Source organism: Homarus americanus, unplaced genomic scaffold, assembly GCF_018991925.1.
Source record: "Homarus americanus isolate GMGI-L3 unplaced genomic scaffold, GMGI_Hamer_2.0 scaffold50428, whole genome shotgun sequence".
Lineage (NCBI taxonomy): Eukaryota > Metazoa > Arthropoda > Malacostraca > Decapoda > Nephropidae > Homarus > Homarus americanus.
The window spans coordinates 20,183-44,731 of record NW_024720800.1 but is presented as its reverse complement, the minus strand read 5'-3'; the positions used below and the strand labels follow the sequence as shown (position 1 = coordinate 44,731).

The 24,549-nt window shown below is 41.5% G+C and overlaps 1 protein-coding gene across 1 annotated transcript; it reads right to left on the bottom strand.

The window, feature by feature from the left end:
* Positions 1–7,604: 7,604 nt before the first annotated feature.
* LOC121861179 (myosin-3-like) lies at positions 7,605–16,218 on the bottom strand. Its single transcript, XM_042358736.1, has 3 exons — positions 16,162–16,218; positions 14,666–14,814; positions 7,605–13,586 (listed from the first exon to the last, which is right to left on the bottom strand). Exons 2-3 carry the CDS (start codon positions 14,800–14,802, stop codon positions 8,870–8,872), a joined length of 4,854 nt encoding a protein of 1,617 aa, XP_042214670.1. The 5' UTR covers positions 14,803–14,814; positions 16,162–16,218; the 3' UTR covers positions 7,605–8,869.
* Positions 16,219–24,549: the final 8,331 nt, after the last annotated feature.

Sequence of the window (24,549 nt, the reverse complement as noted above, 5' to 3'; positions counted from 1 at the left end):
CTTTGGTGTCGTCAAGTGCCATACAGGGCTGTGGCTTGTAATTTGAGCCGGTCAAGTGTTCTAGCCGCCAGCCGCCTCTGGCCTCACCCTCCGTCCACCCGTCTCCCACTACCTACCCCCTACTACCTGCCTCCCCAATTTTCCACTGCCTCAATGCCAGCCTTTACTACCTCGCTAATGCCGACATATCTGATGTGGTATGTGAAAATTATAGATGCCATCAACAGGATAGTGTCACACCTTAACACAGTCAAAGCCCAGCAAGTTGTTTGCTATGAGTGTACACACCCGGCCCGGCCTAAAACCCTACTTTCCCTCTCTCACTCCCACACTCCTTTTAGTTATACTTCCTCCATTCATCTCCAATCCTCCCATATCCTTCCTAGCTAGCGCGTAACGCCACAGGAACTTGCCAGTGTATCTGTTCTGGCTTGTACAAAATACACAATCTGTATACTCGTATGTGTGAGAAATATACACTGTTGTGTGAGTTGAAGGAAAGGGACGATAGCAGGATAGCAGTGTGCCCACTCAGCCTGAAAATGTTGAGCCAACAAGAGGAGACATACATGAGGTGAATGGCACCACATTCGTGAAGTTACCCGATGGTCCCCTAACCACCAACTTCAACGTCCCACTTAAAATGCCTCAATGATTAGGAGACATTCCACCTATCCTCACAATATTCCCCATAAACACCAAATAGCTCACTAGATAATACACAGGAAAATGTGGCTGCAATGAAGATGATGATCAACTATGCGAGGCAAACACACTGCAGGAGAGACTGAAATTTACAAGTGAAGGAAGACAAGCTACTCAGAATGCTGCCAGAAAGTTTGGCAATAAGATGTGTGTAGGAAAAGTATCTTCGGCGGTGAGATCTCTCGCAGAGGAATCTTCCAGCGGTGTGCTGCCAGTAACAGAGGGACCATACAAATATTGAAGCCAATGCATTCACGTGCAAGTAAAGAGAAAGGCATCAGGTTCCATGGTGCTTATGTCCCTCCACTGGGGACACGGGGGGGGGGGGGCAGGCCCATCCGGCCTAGATGTACAGTCATCCTCACCACTAACAAGTTTGGCGATGCAAAGAGTGATCTCTTCAATGACACCACCGCCCTTACAAGAGAGCTGGCAACCTCTGGCTGCCATCACCTACATAGTGGGATGGGTAAATGTAAAAATACAACCAATTCGCTCAGATCTTGCAGAAAGTGTGAAATTTGACATGAAGTTACTGTACATTTTGCGACATACAAACACTTCCAGGGTGGGAATTCACTCTGGCGGCCATTTTCAACCAATTCAAAATGGCCGCCTCGATTCCACAGACCAAACCATAAAATTCCATATCTCAGGCTCGTTTCTTATAGTTTTGAGATCAATCTAACTATATTTTAGAATGTTTCGAGGTCAAGGTCACGTGATAAGTTCAAGGCCAGTTTTTACCCTAAAGCACCAATATCGCTCAATTTCTGAAAAGGCCTTGCCAAATTTGATGATCTTCGGCTCGATATAACTATGTTTTAGAATGATTCAAGGTCACTCTCACATGATTATTCAAGGCCAAGGTCATATTTATCTGATAGTATGATGACTCCACAACCGCCTATAGCACACAAGCTCAATATATGAAACACTGTCTGGTGTAAAATAATATGACAAGTTCTTACCTTACTACCCTTGGATTAAATTAGGTCTAGATGAATGTGTGACCAACTTGTTAAGAGATGCTCATGAGATCGGATCTGCCATGTACAACAATGTCGTCAAGAAACACTTCAGTGATGCCTCAAAGGCCATCACTTAAAGTATTAAACTATCCATTGTCTTGGTCACTCAGTTGTTCCTATCCCTGTAATCACGACCACCTGTGTGTATTGATGAGCTTTTCATGTATGAAAAAAAAAAAACATCATTAGCTGTTGCTACTCGTTTGCGAACTGGTATGAAGTCCGATATCCTGAAAACTTCGAAAGGCTCAACGAAAAACCAGCTGGAGCTGCAACATCGATGTATATATAGAGAAGCAGCTAGTGCCATTTGCAAGATTTCATGCCTCTGTTGATCCAAGGAAAAAATTACTCCAACACGCCCATCAACCAAAAAGATTCGAGTGTCATCCTTAAAAATGCAGAAAACAAAACGGAACACTTCACAATCTTGAGTAAGTAGAAAAGGTTCTCAAACAACTACCCTGTGACACGGAAAGTCTGGAACTGTGTAACCATCAAGAAGCTGACTGTTACAAGTAGTTGAGTAGTTACCTACGTGTGTGCTCGTATGCTTACTCGATTTAGCTGTTGGGTTTAAAGTTAGAATTTCAAATGTTATGAATGTAAAGTGTACTGATATAAGGTGATATTGTATCTGATGTTGTTGCTATATTATGTTATTGTTTCTGAGATTGTTGTTATACAATTCTCTATATAAAGTAATGTATTAAGACAAATGTGTTAAAAATAGTTGAGACTTGTGTAGAGGACGAGCCAAATTAAGTTTCACACTAAATATTGATAGGTTTGGGATTTCTCAGTCGGGCTGCCGGTGAGGACACAGACACGGTCAGGACTTCTACAAAGGCAGACATACATTTGATAAGCTTGGTGACCACTTACTCAGGTTTTGTATATCAGTACTGCTCTAGTGATTACCTTAGTTGACCATTGGTTGTGTAATTGTGTTATATTTATGAATAGAGAATGTAAGGATTAGATTGTTGTGACTGTAGCATTGTTTGAAGAGATGAACCAGGAACTTTGAATGTTCAATGTCCAGATTATGATGTACCGTAATGTACACGAATATATGTTATATTAATTAATCATTTGTCATGCAAAGTGCCACACTGACATTATTATTCACAGTAAATTACTTTAATTCATTATGTGTAATGTAAAATCTTGAAATGTGAACCCTAGCCATCTTTCTGAAATAGTCAATGAATTTGCTCCATTTGTTGTTTGTTACCTATACTCCCAGGTACTTAAAAGTACCGTTATATTAAGTTAACCAATCCCATGTCCGCTTTTTGTATTGTACATATACATTTTAGCGATTTAACTATTAAAATGTTGTATACTTTCACAAGACCCGTGCCATTTGGCCCTCCTGTGCAACATCTTAATACATGGAATAACACTGACACGATGAGGATCCTCCACCTCAAACATGCAGATCGGCATGGCAATGACAAAACATACCTTCGCACAGTGGACACTGATGTCGTAGTTGTCGCAATCTTATTGTTCTCTGATCTATCATTGTCGAAACTATGGGTGGTATTTTGGACTGCAAAACACTTCCAATGTATCCCCATTCGCGTGCTAGTATCACAGCTCGCTCAAAATTGGGACTTGCTCTTCCCTAATTACATGAACTGACAAGCTTAGACACTACAGTACATAGCAATTTGAAAGAGTTGGAAAGACGACAGCTAGGGAAGTGTGGAAGCCCTTTCCGGAACTCACTAGCCTGCTCGAGATATTGCATGTTCTCGAATGTTTCACCATAGAATCTGTACCTATGCATGTCACCGAACTTTTCATTGTCCTACTTGTTCTACTTTACAGTAAGTCTTGGGGATCTACTACAGTGAACCAAACCCAGATGGAGATGTTCTCGCGAGGAGGAAGAACCCTCGACAACATCCCACCTACCCAAGCAGCCCTATTTCAACAGATGAGTCGAACCATTCTTCAGATAGCTTCCTTTAGGGGTCAGGTGCTGCGACTTCATCAAGAGATCCTTGATCCTACTGACTGGGGAATAGATGATCTCAGCTAAACATGAGTTGATGCCATTCTGGACGACACTTGCAGAAGTCAGTAAAGCTTGCTCGATCCTCTTACACTGTGGTTGTAAGAAATCATTCACTGGCAAGTGGAAAGCAACAAAGTGTACTTATACTGCACCTCCTTATGCCACTGCCAAGGATGATCTTATCTAGTGTTCTCATCGGCTACAACGCATTAATCTTACATTTCCCGATATCTCTCTTATTTTCAGTAATTTTACACAGGTTACATTGATAATTAATTCAACTTCAAACCAAACAAGTACTGCATCTACAACCGCGAAGTTCTGACTTACTAACGACTTTAGCCATGAACCTATGAAATCTGACAACTGTGACACCTTTAATACATAGGCGTTCTAGGGTCAAATATGACCTTGACCTTGAATTGTCTTGCAATGGTGACCTTGAATCTTTCCGAAATTATAGTAATTTCGATCAGATATCCTCAAAACTACAATAAACAAGCCAAGATAATCAATTTTTTCCCAGAAGTTTCAGAAATTGAGCAATAGAGGTATTTGAGAGTCAAAATGACATTGACCTTAAATTATCATGTGACCTTGACCTCGAAACATTCCAAAACACAGTTAGATTGATCAGGCATGCCTAAAACAATAAGAAACGATCCTGAGATATGGTATTTTATAGTTTGGGCTGAGGAATCAAGTCGGCCATTTTGAATTTGCTCAAAATGGCCACCAGAGTGAAGTCCCAGCATTTTCCCACCCTGGAAATATTTATTTGTGGCAAAGGGTAACTTCATGCCAAATTTCACACTTCCTGTAAGATCTGAACGATTTTTGCATTAATCCACCCTACTAACAAGCTCTTACAGCCAAACTACCTCATCCACCTGGACATAAATCCTGGATACAGGCCTGTAGGGCTGGGTTAAGTGCTACGACGAATCATTGGAAAATGCGTAATGGAGGCTGGTTATGATGATGTAAGGGCAGCAGCAGGGAACCTGCAAGTATGTGCTGGCCACCAGAGTGGGGGTTTAGCTGCCATTCACACTATGAGGAAGATATTTGAGCAGCTTAATTATGATGCTGTACTCGTGGTTGATGCTTGCAATGCATTCAACATAATCAACTGCAAGCTTTCACTGCACAACATCAAGAATATGTGTCCTAGCTTCAAGGCCCTAAGAGGCGATACCACCATACAGTCAACTGAGGAAACAACGTAAGGGGACCCAGTCACATTGGCAATCTACGCACTAGGCCTATCCGTGCTCCAATAGTCAATAAACTATGAAACAACCAAGATCAAGCAAGTGACATATGCTGATTACCTTACAGGAGCAGGAAAGGTGAAGGACATCAAAAAGTGGTGGGACCTGGTAATATTGCGTGGTCCAGAAAAGGTGCACCACCCAAATGTCAGCAAGTCCTTCCTCAATGTAAAACCCGTATACCATGATAGCGCTATAGAGATCTTCAACGGAAGTGAGATAAGAAACAAAGTATTGTCAAAGATATCTAGCTGCGGTAATCGGCACGAATAATTTCAAGATCGATCACGTAATGGGAAAGGTAATTGAGTGGGTGAACGAAATCCAAGCTTTGTCTGACATTGCTAAAATTGAGCCACATGTGGTGTTTGCGGCATTCACCCACAGGGTCAAGCATCGCTGGAGCTACTTGATCCACACTATCCCCAATACCACCCTCCACCCTCTGGAAGACGCCATCACGATCGCTTTTACTCCAGCTCTAGTGGGAAGCCTTCACTTAATCCCAGCAGAAAGGTCACTCCTTGCACTACCACCAACACTGGAAGGAATGAGAATTACTAATCCAGAGGAGCTTGCTGCCACTGAACATCAGAACTCCATCAAGCTCACGGCTGCCCTCACTGAAAATATAGTCGCTAAAAATGCAATAAGTGAGGTAGATACCAATGAATTAAATAAGATTCGACGTTCCATTACGATAGAACGGCAGCACACCCAAAGTGATAAACTTCAAGAATTGATGCAGCAATTTACAGATGCAATTGCTCTAAAGTATGGTTGGCCAGTAGAAGGTATGCCCACCCAATGTCTGTGCAGCTCATCCTACGACAATGACCACGCCTTGTGTGCAAGAAGGGTGTCTTCGTATGCATGAGGCATGACGAAGTAAGGGATCTCACAGCGAATATGCTGGAAGAAATCTGCCACGACGTCACGGTGAAACCGTCCCTTTTTCCATTGGACGGTTAAAATATCCATTACTGGACTTCGAACACGTTCAATGAAGCCCGAGTGGACGTCAGTGCTTGAGGATTCTGGACGCAGGAACAACGAGCTTTCTTTGATATTAGGATATTCGACCTCAAGGCCGCATTTCACCGTGATGTTTCTCTCAAAGCTGCACAGAAGAGGAACGAAAACAACAAGAAGAGGGCATGTGTGAAGAGAATTCAGAATGTGGATCAAGGTAGCTTCACTCTTCTGATGTTCACAACGTCTGGCGGGATGGAACCAAGTACATGATGCTTCTACACAAGACTGGCCGAGGTGTTATCTGAACAGAAGGAGCAGCGGAGAAGCTAAAGGTGCAGCCTGGTTGAGATGTCGTCTGTCTTTCTCTTTACTTAAGTCTATATTGCTTTGCCTAAGAGAAACAAGATCATCGGCCCTAAGCCAACAACATTCAAAGAAATTAACTATGAAGACTCAGTCACTGAATACCGCATACATCTGCGGCCTAACTTACTCAGCAAGGGTAATTACTTTCACATTATGATATTTAGGTAATAAAATCGTGGTGAAAGTGTGGCTTTAATGGGAGGTTGGAGGCTTTAAAAACAAAAAATAGTAGTAGTAGTAGTAGTAGTAGTAGTAGGAGTTATTGAATTTTTTTAACGAGGCCTCCAGCCTCCCCAAATAGCCACACCCTCGCAACCATTTTATTGCCTTAAAATTTAATATCCTAATACAAAAATAGCTACCCTAGCTATGTTGAGTTAGTTGAGCGTCAGATCTACAGTATAAGGCATTAAGTAACTGTTGCCTCATAGTCAATATCTGCGACCGTTGTCGGCTTTGTGGCCGATGATCTCGTTCCCTTGATGCAGACATATGCAGACCTAAGCGGAAAGAAGGACAGTCGACATCTCAACCAGAATGTAATGTAACATCTGCGCTGCAGCTTCCGTTCAGTACGACTACTAGTAATAGTAGTAAAAGTAGTAGTAGTATTAGAAGTAGTAGTTTCATTATTAAGCTTGCTGCACACTACACCTGGTGACCATTAACTTGGTACCAACCTTCGCTGATCACCACTTTCTGTACCTGGTCTCACGTCATTTGTACCACCACTCACTTGTTGCTCGCTTCAGCTGATCAATACTCACTTCATGCCCACCTCAGGTGAGCATCACTCATATGGTGTCAAACCTCACCTCCACACACTGATAATTTACCCATCCTGTTGCGCTTTTGCTTTTTTTCAGTTATAAGATCATGAATTTCACAGTGATGAAAAGTCCAAGTTTCCCCTCACATTGAATTGGTTTTAAATTCTTAGAAACTCGTGTATTTTTTCTTTGCTGGTGACGAAAGAATATCATCTTAGTTACGACACGAATATGTATTCCGTTTATCATTTACAGGTTGACACCTCGTAACTAGGTGCGTTAAGATATTGAAATATTCTAACATCAAGTTTTGCCACTCAAGTATAAATAAAGTCATGGTACAATTACGACGTCGTTTTATATGGTGTATTTGTGTCGACTATGACGAACGTGATCAGTGTTAACACATTCTTACATCTTCAGTTAAGGGAATTTTTTAAATTAATAGCCTTTGGGAATTCACATGATCTTTTAGCTGGTGAGACAGGATGAATAAATTTTCACATTCTTACCTAAGGTAAAGTTGAACATTAAGAACCTTTAAGAATTCATCAAAATTAAAAGCTGAAGAGAGCCATTTACATGAATTCTCACATCAAACCATGGCTCCTTAAATACAACAGACAAGGTTCAATAACTAAATTTTTGACGTGGCACCATTTTATTGTATACCATATATGCGCTGTACAGTAGCTATTATTATAAGCATGCATATACTATACTCAAGGACAGATAAGTAGTCCCCAAGAGATCACATCAATAGAGAGTGCCAGATTGCAAGCATACCCCAGGTACAAGAAGTATCTTTCTAGTCTTACGGCGAGTTACATCAATCCAAAAGTACACGAATTACTACATTATCTAACATTAAAGACCAACAACAACTCTACATCCTTTTATTGACTATGATATTGACCAATGTCTTCAAGAGACAATGTAAAGATGATTATACTGGTTCCAGGTGCGCGTACAGCGACCTGGGGATAGTGAAAGTGAAGTCAGGTGCAGGAGAGAGTTGTTCCGACCTTTTGGGAACGTCATCAGCCGTTTAGCGTCGAAAATCGTGCAGGAGTCGTTCTCGTGGCGGCCGGTATTGAATAGAAAACGGGATAGCAATATTTACGATGTTCTTTAAAAAATTATGATGAAGATGTGAGTCAAATTGATGAATGTGACGTTATAAAGCACGTGAGACTGGTGATGATCCGTGTTCACTTCAACAATGGACAGCAAACGAATAGTAACAAGAATAATTTACCGTCTACTTAACACAACTATTGCTTTTAGAACCTCTGAATGGTTATAAAGCGCGCAGTTTACGATGCGCCCCTTTGTTTAACACATTAATGTTTTTATACAAAAGTAAATTGAACCTTAGAGGAATTACTAAGTCGTAATCCTTATACAATACTGTTGTTTCAGACTTTCTTAATGTAAACATTAACTTACTGGAAACTTAAAAAAGGCAGTCAAAAAATCATTAAGTCCTTATACCTTCAAAATTATCCATCTACCAATAAGTAGTGAGTTAGAAAAATATTATTAGTAAGACTTTAGCTATAAACACCATAGGGAATTGCAAGACAATGAAGTTTGGTTCCGTCAGACACAGAGAACAATCAATAACAAAACAATGTCAGGTGAAGTATGAAGTGCGCATCAGGAAGCCTCGGTGTCTCTCGGGTTTGGGGTATTGTGAGCACAGTGATGAAAGAAAAATCAACTTGGGATGAATTTCAAAGGTGATATTTGGCGTATAACAGAGTAGGTCTGTATACAATACTGGTACATACTAAATATTACAAAATTATGAAACAACATGGCAATATACTGTATACATTCATACAATGTGTGGCCAGATAAAGGTACAGTACTCACTTGGGACTTCATAAAGGTGACATCGTCTAGCAATAAGTGAGGGTGCTGTGTCTTGGGTGCTACTTCCAACAAGGAGGAAACTGGCGCCACGGACAACTTGTAGCCTTGAAGCAGCAGCTCTCCAGGAACCTTCCTGTTTGTGCTATGAACCAACGACGACCTTGTGTCAAAGCGACATTCTTCCGCTCTCCTTGTGTCAAGGCTACTGCCTTCACAGTTCCTTGGGATAAAGAGGTCGACTCTCCTTGTGTCAAGGCGACGACCTTCAAGGCGACGTTCTTCAGTATTCCTCCTTGTTTCAAGGTGACGTTCTTCAGTATTCCTCCTTGTATCAAGGCGACGTTCTTTGGTATTCGTCCTTGTTTCAAGGAGACGTTCTTCGGTATTCCTCCTTCTGTCAGGGTGACGTTCTTTAGTATTCCTCCTTGTGTCAATTAGACGTTCTTCAGTGTTCCTTCTTGTGTCAAGGAGACGTTCATCAGAAATCCTCCTTGTGTCAAGGCGACGTTCTTCAATATTCCTTCTTGTGCCAAGGCGACGTTCTTCGGTATTCATCCTTGTATCAAAGAGACGTTCTTCAGTATTTCTCCTTGTTTCAAGGCGACGTTCTTCAGTATTTATCCTTGTTTCAAGAAGACGTTCTTCGGTATTCCTCCTTCTGTCAAGGCGACGTTCTTCTGTTGTCCTCCTTGTGTCAAGGCGTCGTTCTTCAGTATCCCTTCTCGTGTCATGGCGACGTTCTTCAGCTTTCCTTGAGTCAAGGCTACGTAGATCAGTATTCCTTCTTGTGTCAAGGCGACGTTCTTCACTATACCTTTTTGTGTCAAGGCGAAATTCTTCAGTATTCATCCTTCTGTCAAGGCTCCGTTCTTCAGCTCTCCTACTGTTGAGGTGACGTTCTTCGGTATTCCTCCTTGTGTCAAGGCGACGTTCTTCAGTATTCCTCCTTGTGTCAAAGCGACGTTCTTCAGCATTACTTCTTGTGTCAAAGCGACGTTCTTCAGCATTCCTCCTTGCGTCAAGGCGACGTTCTTCAGTATTCATTCTTGCGTCAAGGAAACGTTCTTCAGCATTCCTTCTTGTGTCAAGGCGACGTTCTCCAGTATTCATCCTTCTGTCAAGGCGACGTTCTTCAGTATTCCTTCCTGTATCAAATCGACGTTCTTCAGTATTCCTCCCTGTGTAAAGGCGACGTTCTTCGGTATTTCTCTTTGCGTCAAGGTGACGTTTTTCAGTGTTCCTTCTTGTGTCAAGGCGATGTTCTTCAATGCTACGCCTTGTGTCAAGGCGTCGTTCTTCATTGTTCTTCCTTGTATCAAGGCGCCGTTCTCCAGCATTACTCCACGTGTCAAAGCAACGTTCTTCAGTGTTTCTCCTTGCGTCAAGGCGACGATGTTCAGTATTCCTTCTTGTGTCAAGACGACGTTCTTCAGAGTTCCTCCGTGTGCTAAGGCGACGTTCTTCAGAGTTCCTCCTAGTGTCAAAGCGACGTTCTTTAGAGTTCCCCCTTGTGTCAAGGCGCCGTTCTTCAGTGTTCCTTCCTGTGTCAAAGCGCCGTTCTTCAGAGTTCCTCCTTGTGTTAAGGCGACGTTCTTCAGGGTTCCTCCTTGTGTCAAGGCGTCGATCTTTAGAGTTCCTCTTTGTGTCAAAGCGACGTTCTTCAGAGTTCCCACTTCTTTCAAGGCGTCGTTCTTCACTGTTCTTCCTTGTTTCAAGGCGCCGTTCTTCAGTGTTCCTCTTTGTGTCAAGGCGTCGTTCTTCAGAATTCCTCCTTGTGTCAAGGCGACGTTCTTCAGAGTTTCTCCTTGTGTCAAGGAGTCGTTCTTCAGTGTTCTTCCTTGTGTCAAGGCGTCGTTCTGCAGAGTTCCTCCTTGTGTCAAGGAGCCGTTCTTCAGTGTTCCTTCCTGTGTCAAGGCGGCGCTCTTGAGAGTTCCTCTTTGTGTCAAGGCGACGTTCTTCAGAGCTCCTCCTTGTGTCAAGGTGTCGTTCTTCAGTGTTCTTCCTTGCATCAAGGCGCCGTTCTTCACTGTACCTTTTTGTGTCAAAGCGAAGTTCCTCAGTATTCCTCCTTGTGTCAAGACGCCGTTCTTCAGCTCTCCTACTGTTAAGGCAACGTTCTTCTATATTCCTCCTTGTGTCAAGGCACCGTTCTTCAGCTCTCCTACTTTTCAGGAGACGTTCTTCGGTATCCCTCCTTGTGACAAGGCGACGTTCTTCAGTATTCCTTCTTGTGTCAAGAGTACGTTCTTCGGTAATAATTCTCGTTACAGGGCGACGTTCTTCAGTATTCCTCCTTGTGTCAAGGCGACGTTTTTCAGTATTCTTTCTTGTGTCAAGGCGACGTTCTTCAGTATTCATCCATGTGTCAATGTGACGTTTTACAGTATTCCTCCTTGTATCAAGGCGACGTTCTTCAGTATTCCTTCTTGTGTCAAGGGGACGTTCTTCAGTATTCCTTCTTGTGTCAAGGCGACGTTCTTCAGTATTCCTCTTTGTGTCATGGCAACGTTCTTCTGTGTTCCTTCTTGTGTCAAAGCGACGTTCTTCAGTATTCATCCTTGTGTTAAAGCGACGTTCTTCGGTGTTCCTTCTTGTGTCAAGGTGACGTTCTTCAGTGTTCCTTATTGTGTCAAGGCGTCTTTCTTCGGTGTTCTTCCTTGTGTCAAGGCGCCGTTCTTCAGCATTATTCCACGCGTCAAAGCGACGCTCTTCAGTGTTTCTCCTTGCGTCAAGGCGACGTTCTTCAGTATTCCTTCTTGTGTCAATGGGACGTTCTTCAGTATTCCTCCACGTGTCAAGGTGACGTTCTTCTGCTCTCCTTGTGTCAAGACGACGTTCTTCAGAGTTCCTCCGTGTGCTAAAGCGACGTTCTTCAGACTTCCTCCTAGTGTCAAGGCGACGTTCTTCAGAGTTAACCCTTGTGTCAAGGTGCCGTTCTTCACTGTTCCTTCCTGTGTCAAGGCGTCGTTCTTCAGAGTTCCTCTTTGTGTCAAGACGACGTTCTTCAGAGCTCCTTCTTGTGTTAAGGAGACGTTCTTCAGAGTTCCTTCCTGTGTTAAGGCGACGTTCTTCAGAGTTCCTCCTTGCGTCAAGGTGTCGTTCTTCAGAGCTCTCCCTTGTGTCAAGGCGCCGTTCTTCAGTGATTCTTCCTGTGTCAAGGCGTCTTTCTTTAGAGTTCCTTTTTGTGTCAAGGCGTCGTTCTTCACTGTTATTCCTAGTGTCAAGGCGCCGTTCTTCAGTGTTCCTCTTTGCGTTAAGGCGTCGTTCTGCAGAGTTCCTCCTTGTGTCAAGCCGCCGATTTTCAGAGTTTCTCCTTGTGTCAATGCGTTCTTCTCCAGTGTTCCTCCTTGTGTCAAGGAGCCGTTCTTCAGTGTTCCTTCCTGTGTCAAGGCGTCGTTTTTCAGAGTTCCTCTTTGTGTCAAGGCGACGTTCTTCAGTGTTCTTCCTTGTATCAAGGCGACTTTCTTCAATGTTTTTCTTTGTATCAAGGCGACGTTCTTCAGAGTTCCTCTCTGTGTCAAGGCGTCGTTCTTCACTGTTATTCCTTGTGTCACGGTGCCGTTCTTCAGTGTTCCTCTTTGCGTCAAGGCGTTGTTTTTCAGAGTTCCTTTTTGTGTCAAGGCGGCGTTCTTCAGAGTTTATCCTTGTGTCAAGGCGCCGTTCTTCAGTGTGCTTCCTTGTGTCAAGGCGTCGTTCTGCAGAGTTCCTCCTTGTGTCAAACCGCCGATTTTCAGAGTTTCTCCTTGTGTCAATGCGTTGTTCTCCAGTGTTCCTCCTTGTGTCAAGGAGCCGTTCTTCAGTGTTCCTTCCTGTGTCAAGACGTCGTTCTTCAGTGTTCCTGCTTGTGTCAAGAAGTTCTTCAGAGTTCCTCCTTGTGCCAAGACGTCGTTCTTCAGAATTTCTCTTTGTGTCAAGACGACGTTCTTCAGCCTTCCTTGTGTCAGGTTGTTTATCAATAAATTGTCCACCACGAAGGTGTGTATCAGATCTTTTATGGGCGAACAGTCTTCGTTCAGCGATCTTGTTGAGTAGTCGTTGCTCTTTGACTTGTCTGGCATCAAGATATCGCTCTTCACCAATTCGGCCGTGAAGTTGTCGACCTTCGGAAAGTCGGGCATCAAGTCTTCGAATTTTATCATATTGGACATGTAGGCGGCGGCCTTCAACAAGTCGAGCATCAAGTCCTCGTCCTTCAGCAAGTCGTGTATCAAGTCGGCGGCCTTCAGCACGTCGGGCATGAAGTTGGTGGCCTTCAGAAAGTCGGGCATCAAAACTACGGCCTTCAGCAAGACGAGCTGCATAGCGACCATCAGAATATCTGTCTCGTCGACCAGCAAGACGAACCTCGACATCACCCTCCCTCGTAAGTCGATTGTCGACAAGTGCCCCTCTGACCCCTTGGCCTCGCTCTTCGAATTCTTTTCCTTTTACCAGACGACGAACACTCGGGTCACGATGTCTTCGACCAGAGGCATCCTGAAACCCTGGCGAAGTTTCCCCGATGTTGACGTGGTCGCCAGGTGCATTGTTGTCCTCAACAGGGTCGGAACCACCGGGCCTGGAAATGTGGATTAGTGATGATGTTTGGGTTCTGTTTTGTGCATGTTGTACCGATTACTTGTCAGCCCTTTAAGTACAATGGTTTAACCCTTTGAAGTCGATGATATAACCCTTGGGGGAGTATGGTTTAACCATTGTAGAACGATGGCTTAACCCTTTGAAGTCGATGGTTTAACACTTGGGGAACTATGGTTTAACCATTGGAGAACGGTGGTTTAACCCTTGGAGGGCAATAGTCTACTCTTTGAGGACGATGGTTAACCCTAACATGTCGATAGCTTAATCATTGGATGACGATGGTCTGTATCATCACAATTAAATGTTAAAACCTCATAAATCTAAGCCTCTAAGGCTTACACTCTAATCTAACTTTGTAAAAAGGATAAACCATTGTCTTCTAAGAGTTAAAAAATAATAATTCCTCAGGTTTAAACTACCCTTTTCAAAGAGTAAAGCAATCATCCTCGGAGACAAAAAAAATTGTTTTACTTGTGTTAAACTAGTTGGGAATAAATCGGGATTACTAATATAAATCTTAAATAAATAAGTAAGTAGATGGGTGAGTTATTTAAATACATCCTTTAAATTACGTGAATTGGCCTAACTTTATAGGTGTTTTTTCTATTCAGTTTCAAAATTGAATTATTTAAACTGAACATATTATTTAACATATATCAGAGATTAACTTTAGTAGAAAATTGAATGAATGCCAGTAAAGGTGAACAGTCGACAGAAATGTGAGGCGTGATGATGAATTGAATGCTTGTAAGAACACTGAACATTATTGAAGGTAATAAGCACAGGGGGTAAAGGTTGAGAGAAGAATGAAAGTGGAAATTATACTGGTGCTTGTTCATGATTAATGAAGGTGAACGTTAACCAGAGAATTAAACACCATTAACAGAAGATTAACTAGAGAGAGAGACAGAGGTTGAGGACACTTACTGTATATGAGAGCTCTACCAGAAGAGGAATAGTGACGCGTTAACTAGATCATTAGAATATAGGCAACAGAGAACACCTCTACCTGAACACGAGAATGGGGGAGAAGAGAGGTGAACACGAAGCACTACTCACAGTGAAGGGTGATGGAAGAAGTGATGGGTGGTGGGGTCTGGCACCTGTAGTAGGCCATGGGTGAGGTGGACCAGGCAGGAGGTGCTGACAAAACGCAGCAGTAGCAGGGCGCCCCCAGTCACACGCTCCCTTACCATCACCAGTGTGGGCTGCAACAACAACCCACAAGTCCACATGACACTCCAGTACCACAACCTCTCGTCACTATGCCATCTGCAACACCTTCTAAGGAGCCACACCACTTAACTTTGCTTTCTCCAATATGTACACGTCATCACAAACCAATGCTGGTGTGATATCTACAACAACTACCAGAATTTAATTGTAACAATTACTATGGTACAATAACACCAGTTCATTAAATCGTCGGCATTTGTAATATGCATCAACATCTTCCGTGACACCACAATACGTCAGTAGCAAAATACACAATCTTTTCCTATGGTAACTAAAGGCAACAGAAAACACTCACTTTCTCTACTCAAAAAACAGGATATGACTACAGCTCACTGTCTCTATTTACTACAAGGATGACAACAGATGGACAGTCCCCTTTCACTAGTACGTTTACAGGATCTCATCATAAAAAACATTCCAAAAATCACTATCTTTGAGATATTTGTTTTAATATTGTTTTATTATTTTGATTCAATAGTCTGTTTACTACTGTCAGTTTCCTTCTGTCGGTTGTAAACAAACACAGGGTTGTCACACTGAACAAAACCTTACGAGAAACTGTAAAGGCTGTAGTGGAGAGGACCGTACCTCCATTCACTTCCAAAAGAGTAAGGAATATATTAATTTTCATTATCAAGATGTCACTTGATCATCTCCTTAACATGCTATGCTGTCTCTACAGACGAAACCAAACCCAACACTTTCCATTTATATAACTCCTTACTTCATCCACTCCTGTTGTTTACATTTTGCAAGAGGTCAGCACAGTTCATTAACTTAACACACCCTACACAACACATACTTCTTTCTTAAAGTTCATCATTCTCCCCAGTGTTATCATAATTTTAGGCGGTCACACATTTTATGAACCTAAAGAAGCTTTAACACCGTACACTTCAGTCAAAATACTCCTCAGTCACTCAGTGTTTACAACACTAGACAACTCTATAGCTTACAAAAGTCAACACTCTTGCACTACACACTTGGTTCTTACTGTAATACTCTTCATGCACCTGCAGTCTTCAGAAACATTAGTGTTGAAGAAGCTGCTGGATGACACACGGAAAGTCAGACCAATAACCAGACCAGATAATAACATTCTCATTCTGTACGTAAGGAAAATATTGCAAAGATCTCATCCTCTACGTAAACCAACACAAAATATACTGTATAAGTATCAGCCCGACATTAAATACTTCCAGCCACACCCAAAACGCTTCGATTCCACAATATAACGTAAATTAATCTAAATAAAACTTCCATCAGGAAAACTCTACCTTTACAGAAAAATGACAGTTTGTGTAATGCCACAGACTTACCGAATTTTGGCGAGAAGAATTTTACGAAGAAAGATGTTTTAAGCTGGACGTTTTTCGGAAAACTCTGCTGGAAGCAAAGTCCGCCGTGTCTTATATACCAGCCAAGAGACTGCCCCCCCCTCAATACCCCCAACCCCTCTCTCTCTCTCTCTCCTAGGTTCTCACGCCTCTGACCAATGAGAGACGTTCAAAGTATTGACGTCAATGCTATGGCACGCTATAACTCTTTCTAAATGTATCTTTTAACTTCATGGATGATTTAACGGAAAACACAGAAGTATTTGTGAACATTCCTCGGTGGTTCGTTTCTCTGCCTGTATGAGAGCCGGACACACACTTCTCCATCGTGGTTTGTCTAACTCACTGTCTCTATATCTCTCCAGTTATCTCTTTTTCTACCTTGTTAACAATTTATATCGTTAAGTGGGTTTTTTCTCTCCCTCTCCATCCGTCCCTGACTTGCAGTCAGCCTATCGGTCTGTATCTCTCAGTCTAATTCTGTCTCTTAACATAAGCGTATCTGTCTATCTCTAACCTATTTCCTTATACGTCATACTCAACCAGTCTCTCTCTCTCACGTGCACTATAATTATGCCGTTGGTACTTTTTATATTTAGGGGCATAGTCCATAAACCATAATTTCATATTCTTTATCCCTTATTGTAATAATAATAATAATAATAATAATAATAATAATAATAATAATAATAATAATAATAATAATAATAATAATAATAATAATAATAATAATAATAATAATAATAATAATATATAATATTAATAATAATAATAATAATAATAATAATAATAATAATAATAATAATAATAATAATAATAATAATAATAATAAAAATAATAATAATAATAATAATAATAATAATAATAATGATAATACAATAATAATAATATAATAATAATAAATAATAATAATAATAATAATAATAATAATATAATATTAATAATAATAATAATATAATAATAATAATAATAATACATAATAATAATAATAATAATAATAATAATAATAATAATAATAATAATAATAATAATAATAATAATAATAATAATAATAATAATAATAATAATAATAATAATAATAATAATAATAATAATAATATAATAATAATAATAATAATAATAATAATATAATAATAATAATAATAATAATATAATAATAATAATAATAATAATAATAATAATAATAATAATAATAATAATAATAATAATAATAATAATAATAATATTACACCGTATATTCCTGCCAATTTCAACTTTCTCTTCAAAACTTTAGATGTGGATCCTGAGCAGAAAAAATAAATAAAATAAAATAAATAAACACTGTGGTCCGTAATAATATATGATACTAGCCAAAGAACCAAGCACTGCACAATAAAATATCACAGTTTTATCTTATAAATATTTCCCTAGTCTAATTGACTGTCTTTGGTGTCGTCAAGTGCCAAACAGGGCAGTGGCTTGTAATTTGAGCCGGTCAAGTGTTCTAGCCGCCAGCCGCCTCTGGCCTAACCCGCTGTCCACCCGTCTCCCACTAACCTACCCCACACTACCTGCCTCCCCAATATTCCACTGCCTCAATGCCAGCCTTTACTACCTCGCTATTGCCGACATATCTGATGTGGTATGTGAAAATTATAGATGCCATCAACAGGATAGTGTCACACCTTAACACAGTCAAAGCCCAGCAAGTTGTTTGCTATGAGTGTACACACCCGGCCCGGCCTAAAGCCCTCCTTCTCTCCCCCTCTCTCACACTCCCACACTCCTTTTAGTTATACTTCCCCCTCCATTCATCTCCAATCCTCCCATATCCTTCCCTAGCTAGCGCGTAACGCCACAGGAAACTTGCCAGTGTATCTGTTCTGGCTTGTACAAAAATACACAATCTGTATACTCGTATGTGTGAGAAATATACACTGTTGTGTGAGTTGAAGGAAAGGGACGATAGCAGCGATAGCAGTGTGCCCACTCAGCCTGAAAATGTTGAGCCAACAAGAGGAGACATACATGAGGTGAATGGCACACAGTCAACACATCGGAAAGGCATGTCGGGGGAAGAGGCAGAAACGTGGGTCAAAGGAGCCTTCTCAGAAGTTACCCGATGGTCCCCAACTAACCACTTTAAGCCACCTAAATGCCTCCAGAAATAATAAGGGAGATCACTCACCTGATACTTACGACATCTCCCTGGCCAAAATAGCTCTCCATATACTGGCAATAATACCCCATCTATTTTGCTAGAGAATACATGCAAGGAGTAAGTGCAGGGAAAATGTGGCTCCAATGAAGATGATGATCAACTATGCGAGGCAAACACATTGCAGGAGAGGCTGAAATTTACAGGTGAAGGAAAACAAGCTACTGAGGATGCTCCCAGAAAGTTTGGCAATGAGATGTGTGTAGGAAAAGTGCCTTCGGCGGTCATATCTCTCACAGAGGAATCTTCCAGCGGTGTGCTGCCAGTAAACAGACGGATCATACAACTACTGAAGCCAATGCATTCCCACGCAAGTAAAGAGGAAGGCATCAGGTTCCATGGTAGTTATATCCCTCAGGGTGCTGTTATGTTCGAGAAAATAACAGGAGGAATGATGTGGAAAAAAGCGCTGGAGACACGGGGGGAGGGAGGAGCAGGCCCATCCGGCCTAGATGTACAGTCATCGTCACCACTAACAAGTTTGGCGATGCAAAGAGTCATCTCTTCAATGACACCACCGCCCTTACAAGAAAGCTGGCAACCTCTGGCTGCCATCACCTACATAGTGGGATGGGTAAATGTTAAAATACAACCAATTCGTTCAGATCTTGCAGAAAGTGTGAAATTTGACATGAAGTTACATTTAGCCACATAGAAACATTTCTATGGTGGGACTTCACTCTGGCGGCCATTTTCAATTAATTCAAAATGGCCGCCTCGATTCCACAGACCAAACCATAAAATGTCATATCTCAAGCTCGTTTCTGATAGTTTTGAGGATGCCCGATCAATCTAACTATATTTTGGAATGTTTCGAGGTCAAGGTCACATGATAAGATCAAGGTCAGTTCTTACCCTAAACTACCAATATCGCTCAATCCCTGAAACTGCCTTGCCAAATTTGATGATCTTCGGCTCGATATAACTATGTTTTAGAATGATTCAAGGTCACTCTCACATGATTATTCAAGGCCAAGGTCATATTTATCTGATATTATAATGACTCCACAACCGCCAATAGCACACAAGCTCAATATATGAATTACTGACAGGTGTAAAATAATATGACAGGTTCTTACCTTACTACCCTTGGTCTAAATTAAGTCTAGATGAATGTGTGACCAACTTGTTAAGAGATGCTCATGAGATCGGATCTGCCATGTATAACGATGTCGTCAAGAAACACTTCAGTGATGCCTCAAAGGCCATCACTTAAAGTATTAAACTATCCATTGTAATGGACAGTACGCGTACCAGACCAACAGAAAGGTGTAAAAGGTCGAGGTCTCAAACACAACTCGGTCTTGGTCACTCAGTGGTTCCTATCCCTGTAATCACGACCACCTGTGTGTATTGATGAGCTTTTCATGTATGAAAAAAAAAATCATTAGCTGTTGCTACTCGTTTGCGAACTGGTATGAAGTCCGTTATCCTGAAAACTTCGAAAGGCTCAACGAGAAACCAGCTGGAGCTGCAACATCGATGTATATATAGAGAAGCAGCTAGTGCCATTTGCAAGATTTCATGCCTCTGTTGATCCAAGGAAAAAATTACTCCAACACGCCCATCAACCAAAAAGAATCGAGTGCCATCCTTAAAAATGCAGAAAACAAAACGGAACACTTCACACTCTTGAATAAGTGGAAAAGGTCCTCTAACAACTACCCTGTGACACGGAAAGTCTGGAACTGTGTAACCATCAAGAAGCTGACTGTTACAAGTAGTTGAGTAGTTACCTACGTGTGTGCTCGTATGCTTACTCGATTTAGCGGTTGGGTTTAAAGTTAGAATTTCAAATGTTATGAATGTAAAGTGTACTGATATAAGGTGATATTGTATCTGATGTTGTTGATATATTATGTTATTGTTTCTGAGATTGTTGTTATACAATTCTCTATATAAAGTAATGTATTAAGACAAATGTGTTAAAAATAGTTGAGACTTGTGTAGAGGACGAGCCAAATTAAGTTTCACACTAAATATTGATAAGTTTGGGATTTCTCAGTCGGGCTGCCGGTGAGGACACAGACACGGTCCGGACTTTAACGAAGGCAGACATACATTTGATAAGCTTGGTGACCACTTACTCAGGTTTTGTATATCAGTACTGCTCTAGTGATTACCTTAGTTGACCATTGGTTGTGTAATTGTTAATATTTATGAATAGAGAATGTAAGGATTAGATTGTTGTGACTGTAGCTTTGTTTGAAGAGATGAACCAGGAACTTTGAATGTTCAATATCCAGATTATGATGTACCGTAATGTACACGAGTATATTTTATACTAATTAATCATTTGTCATGCAAAGTGCCACACTGACATTAATATTCACAGTAAATTACTTTAATTCATTATGTGTAATGTAAAATCTTGAAATGTGAACCCTAGCCATCTTTCTGAAATAGTCAATGAATTTGCTCCATTTGTTGTTTGTTACCTATACTCCCAGGTACTTAAAAGTACCGTTATATTAAGTTAACCAATCCCATGTCCGCTTTTTGTATTGTACATATACATTTTAGCGATTTAACTATTAAAATGTTGTATACTTTCACAAGACCCGTGCCATTTGGCCCTCCTGTGCAACATCTTAATACATGGAATAACACTGACACGATGAGGATCCTCCACCTCAAACATGCAGATCGGCATGGCAATGACAAAACATACCTTCGCACAGTGGACACTGATGTCGTAGTTGTCGCAATCTTATTGTTCTCTGATCTATCATTGTCGGAACTATGGGTGGTATTTTGGACTGCAAAACACTTCCAATGTATCCCCATTCGCATGCTAGTATCACAGCTCGCTCAAAATGGGACTTGCTCTTCCCTTATTACATGAACTGACAAGCTCAGACACTACAGTACATAGCAATTTGAAAGAGTTGGAAAGACGACAGCTAGGGAAGTGTGGAAGCCCTTTCCGGAACTCACTAGCCTGCTCGAGATATTGCATGTTCTCGAATGCTTCACCATAGAATCTGTACCTATGCATGTCACCGAACTTTTCATTGTCCTACTTGTTCTACTTTACAGTAAGTCTTGGGGATCTACTACAGTGAACCAAACCCAGATGGAGATGTTCTCGCGAGGAGGAAGAACCCTCGACAACATCCCACCTACCCAAGCAGCCCTATTTCAACAGATGAGACTAACCATTCTTCAGGTAGCTTCCATTACGGGTCAGGTGCTGCGATTTCATCAAGAGATCCTTGATCCTACTGACTGGGGAATAGATGATCTCAGCTAAACAAGAGTTGATGCCATTCTGGACGACACTTGCAGATGTCAGTAAAGCTTGCTCGATCCTCTTACACTGTGGTTGTTAGAAATCATTCACTGGCAAGGGCAATTGCAGCAAAGTGTACTTATACTGCACCTCCTTATGCCACTGCCAAGGATGATCATATCTAGTGTTCTCATCGGCTACAACGCATTAATCTTGCATTTCCCGATATCACTCTTATTTTCAGTAGTTTTACACAGGTTACATTGATAATTAATTCAACTTCAAACCAAACAAGTACTGCATCTACAACCGCGAAGTTCTGACTTACTAACGACTTTAGCCATGAACCTTGAATTGTCTTGCAATGGTGACCTTGAATCATTCCGAAATTATAGTAATTTCGATCAGATATCCTCAAAACTATAATAAACAAGTCAAGATAATCAATTTTTTCCCAGAAGTTTCAGAGATTGAGCAATAGAGGTATTTGAGAGTAAAAATGACATTGACCTTAAATTATCATGTGACCTTGACCTCGAAACATTCCAAAACACAGCTAGATTGATCAGGCATGCCTAAAACAATAAGAAACGATCCTGAGATATGGTATTTTATGGTTTGGGCTGAGGAATCAAGTCGGCCATTTTGAATTTGCTCAAAATGGCCACCAGAGTGAAGTCCCAGCATTTTCCCACCCTGGAAATATTTATTTGTGGCAAAGGGTAACTTCATGCCAAATTTCACACTTCCTGTAAGATCTGAACGATTTTTGCATTAATCCACCCTACTAACAAGCTCTTACAGCCAAACTACCTCATCCACCTGGACATAAATCCTGGATACAGGCCTGTAGGGCTGGGTTAAGTGCTACGACGAATCATTGGAAAATGCGTAATGGAGGCTTGTTATGATGATGTAAGGGCAGCAGCAGGGAACCTGCAAGTATGTGCTGGCCACCAGAGTGGGGGTTAAGCTGCCATTCACACTATGAGGAAGATATTAGAGCATCCTACTTATGATGCTGTACTCGTGGTTGATGCTTGCAATGCATTCAACATAATCAACTGCAAGCTTTCACTGCACAACATCAAGAATATGTGTCCTACCTTCAAGGCCCTAAGAGGCGATACCACCATACAGTCAACTGAGGAAACAACGTAAGGGGACCCAGTCACATTGGCAATCTACGCACTAGGCCTATCCGTGCTCCAATAGTCAATAAACTATGAAACAACCAAGATCAAGCAAGTGACATATGCTGATTACCTTACAGGAGCAGGAAAGGTGGAGGACATCAAAAAGTGGTGGGACCTGGTAATATTGCGTGGTCCAGAAAAGGTGCACCACCCAAATGTCAGCAAGTCCTTCCTCAATGTAAAACCCGTATACCATGATAGCGCTATAGAGATCTTCAACGGAAGTGAGATAAGAAACAAAGTATTGTCAAAGACATCTAGCTGCGGTAATCGGCACGAATAATTTCAAAATCGATCACGTAATGGGAAAGGTAATTGAGTGGGTGAACGAAATCCAAGCTCTGCCTGACATTGCTAAAATTGAGCCACATGTGGTGTTTGCGGCATTCACCCACAGAGTCAAGCATCGCTGGAGCTACCTGATCCACACTATCCCCAATACCACCCTCCACCCTCTGGAAGACGCCATCACGATCGCTTTTACTCCAGCTCTAGTGGGAAGCCTTCACTTAATCCCAGCAGAAAGGTGACTCCTTGCACTACCACCAACACTGGAAGGAATGGGAATTACTAATCCAGAGGAGCTTGCTGCCACTGAACATCAGAACTCTATCAAGCTCACGGCTGCCCTCACTGAAAATATAGTCGCTAAAAATGCAATAAGTGAGGTAGATACCAATGAATTCAATAAGATTCGACGTTTCATTACGATAGAACGGCAGCACACCCAAAGTGATAAACTTCAAGAATTGATGCAGCAATTTACAGATGCAATTGCTCTAAAGTATGGTTGTCCTGCAGGAGAAGGTATGCCCACCCAATGTCTGTGCAGCTCATCCTACGACAATGACCACGCCTTGTGTGCAAGAAGGGTGTCTTCGTATGCATGAGGCATGACGAAGTAAGGGATCTCACAGCGAATATGCTGGAAGAAATCTGCCACGACGTCACGGTGAAACCGTCCCTTTTTCCATTGGACGGTTAAAATATCCATTACTGGACTTCGAACACGTTCAATGAAGCCCGAGTGGACGTCAGTGCTTGAGGATTCTGGACGCACGAACAACGAGCTTTCTTTGATATCAGGATATTCGACCTCAAGGCCGCATTTCACCGTGATGTTTCTCTCAAAGCTGCACAGAAGAGGAACGAAAACAACAAGAAGAGGGCATGTGTGACGAGAATTCAGAATGTGGATCAAGGTAGCTTCACTCTTTTGATGTTCACAACGTCTGGCGGGATGGAACCAAGTGCATGATGCTTCTACACAAGACTGGCCGAGGTGTTATCTGAACAGAAGGAGCAGCGGAGAAGCTAAAGGTGCAGCCTGGTTGAGATGTCGTCTGTCTTTCTCTTTACTTAAGTCTATATTGCTTTGCCTAAGAGAAACAAGATCATCGGCCCTAAGCCAACAACATTCAAAGAAATTAACTATGAAGACTCAGTCACTGAATACCGCATACATCTGCGGCCTAACTTACTCAGCAAGGGTAGTTACTTTCACATTATGATATTTAGGTAATAAAATCGTGGTGAAAGTGTGGCTTTAATGGGAGGTTGGAGGCTTTAAAAACACAAAATAGTAGTAGTAGTAGTAGTAGTAGTAGTAGGAGTTATTGATTTTTTTTAACGAGGCCTCCAGCCTCCCCAAATAGCCACACCCTCGCAACCATTTTATTGCCTTAAAATTTAATATCCTAATACAAAAATAGCTACCCTAGCTATGTTGAGTTAGTTGAGCGTCA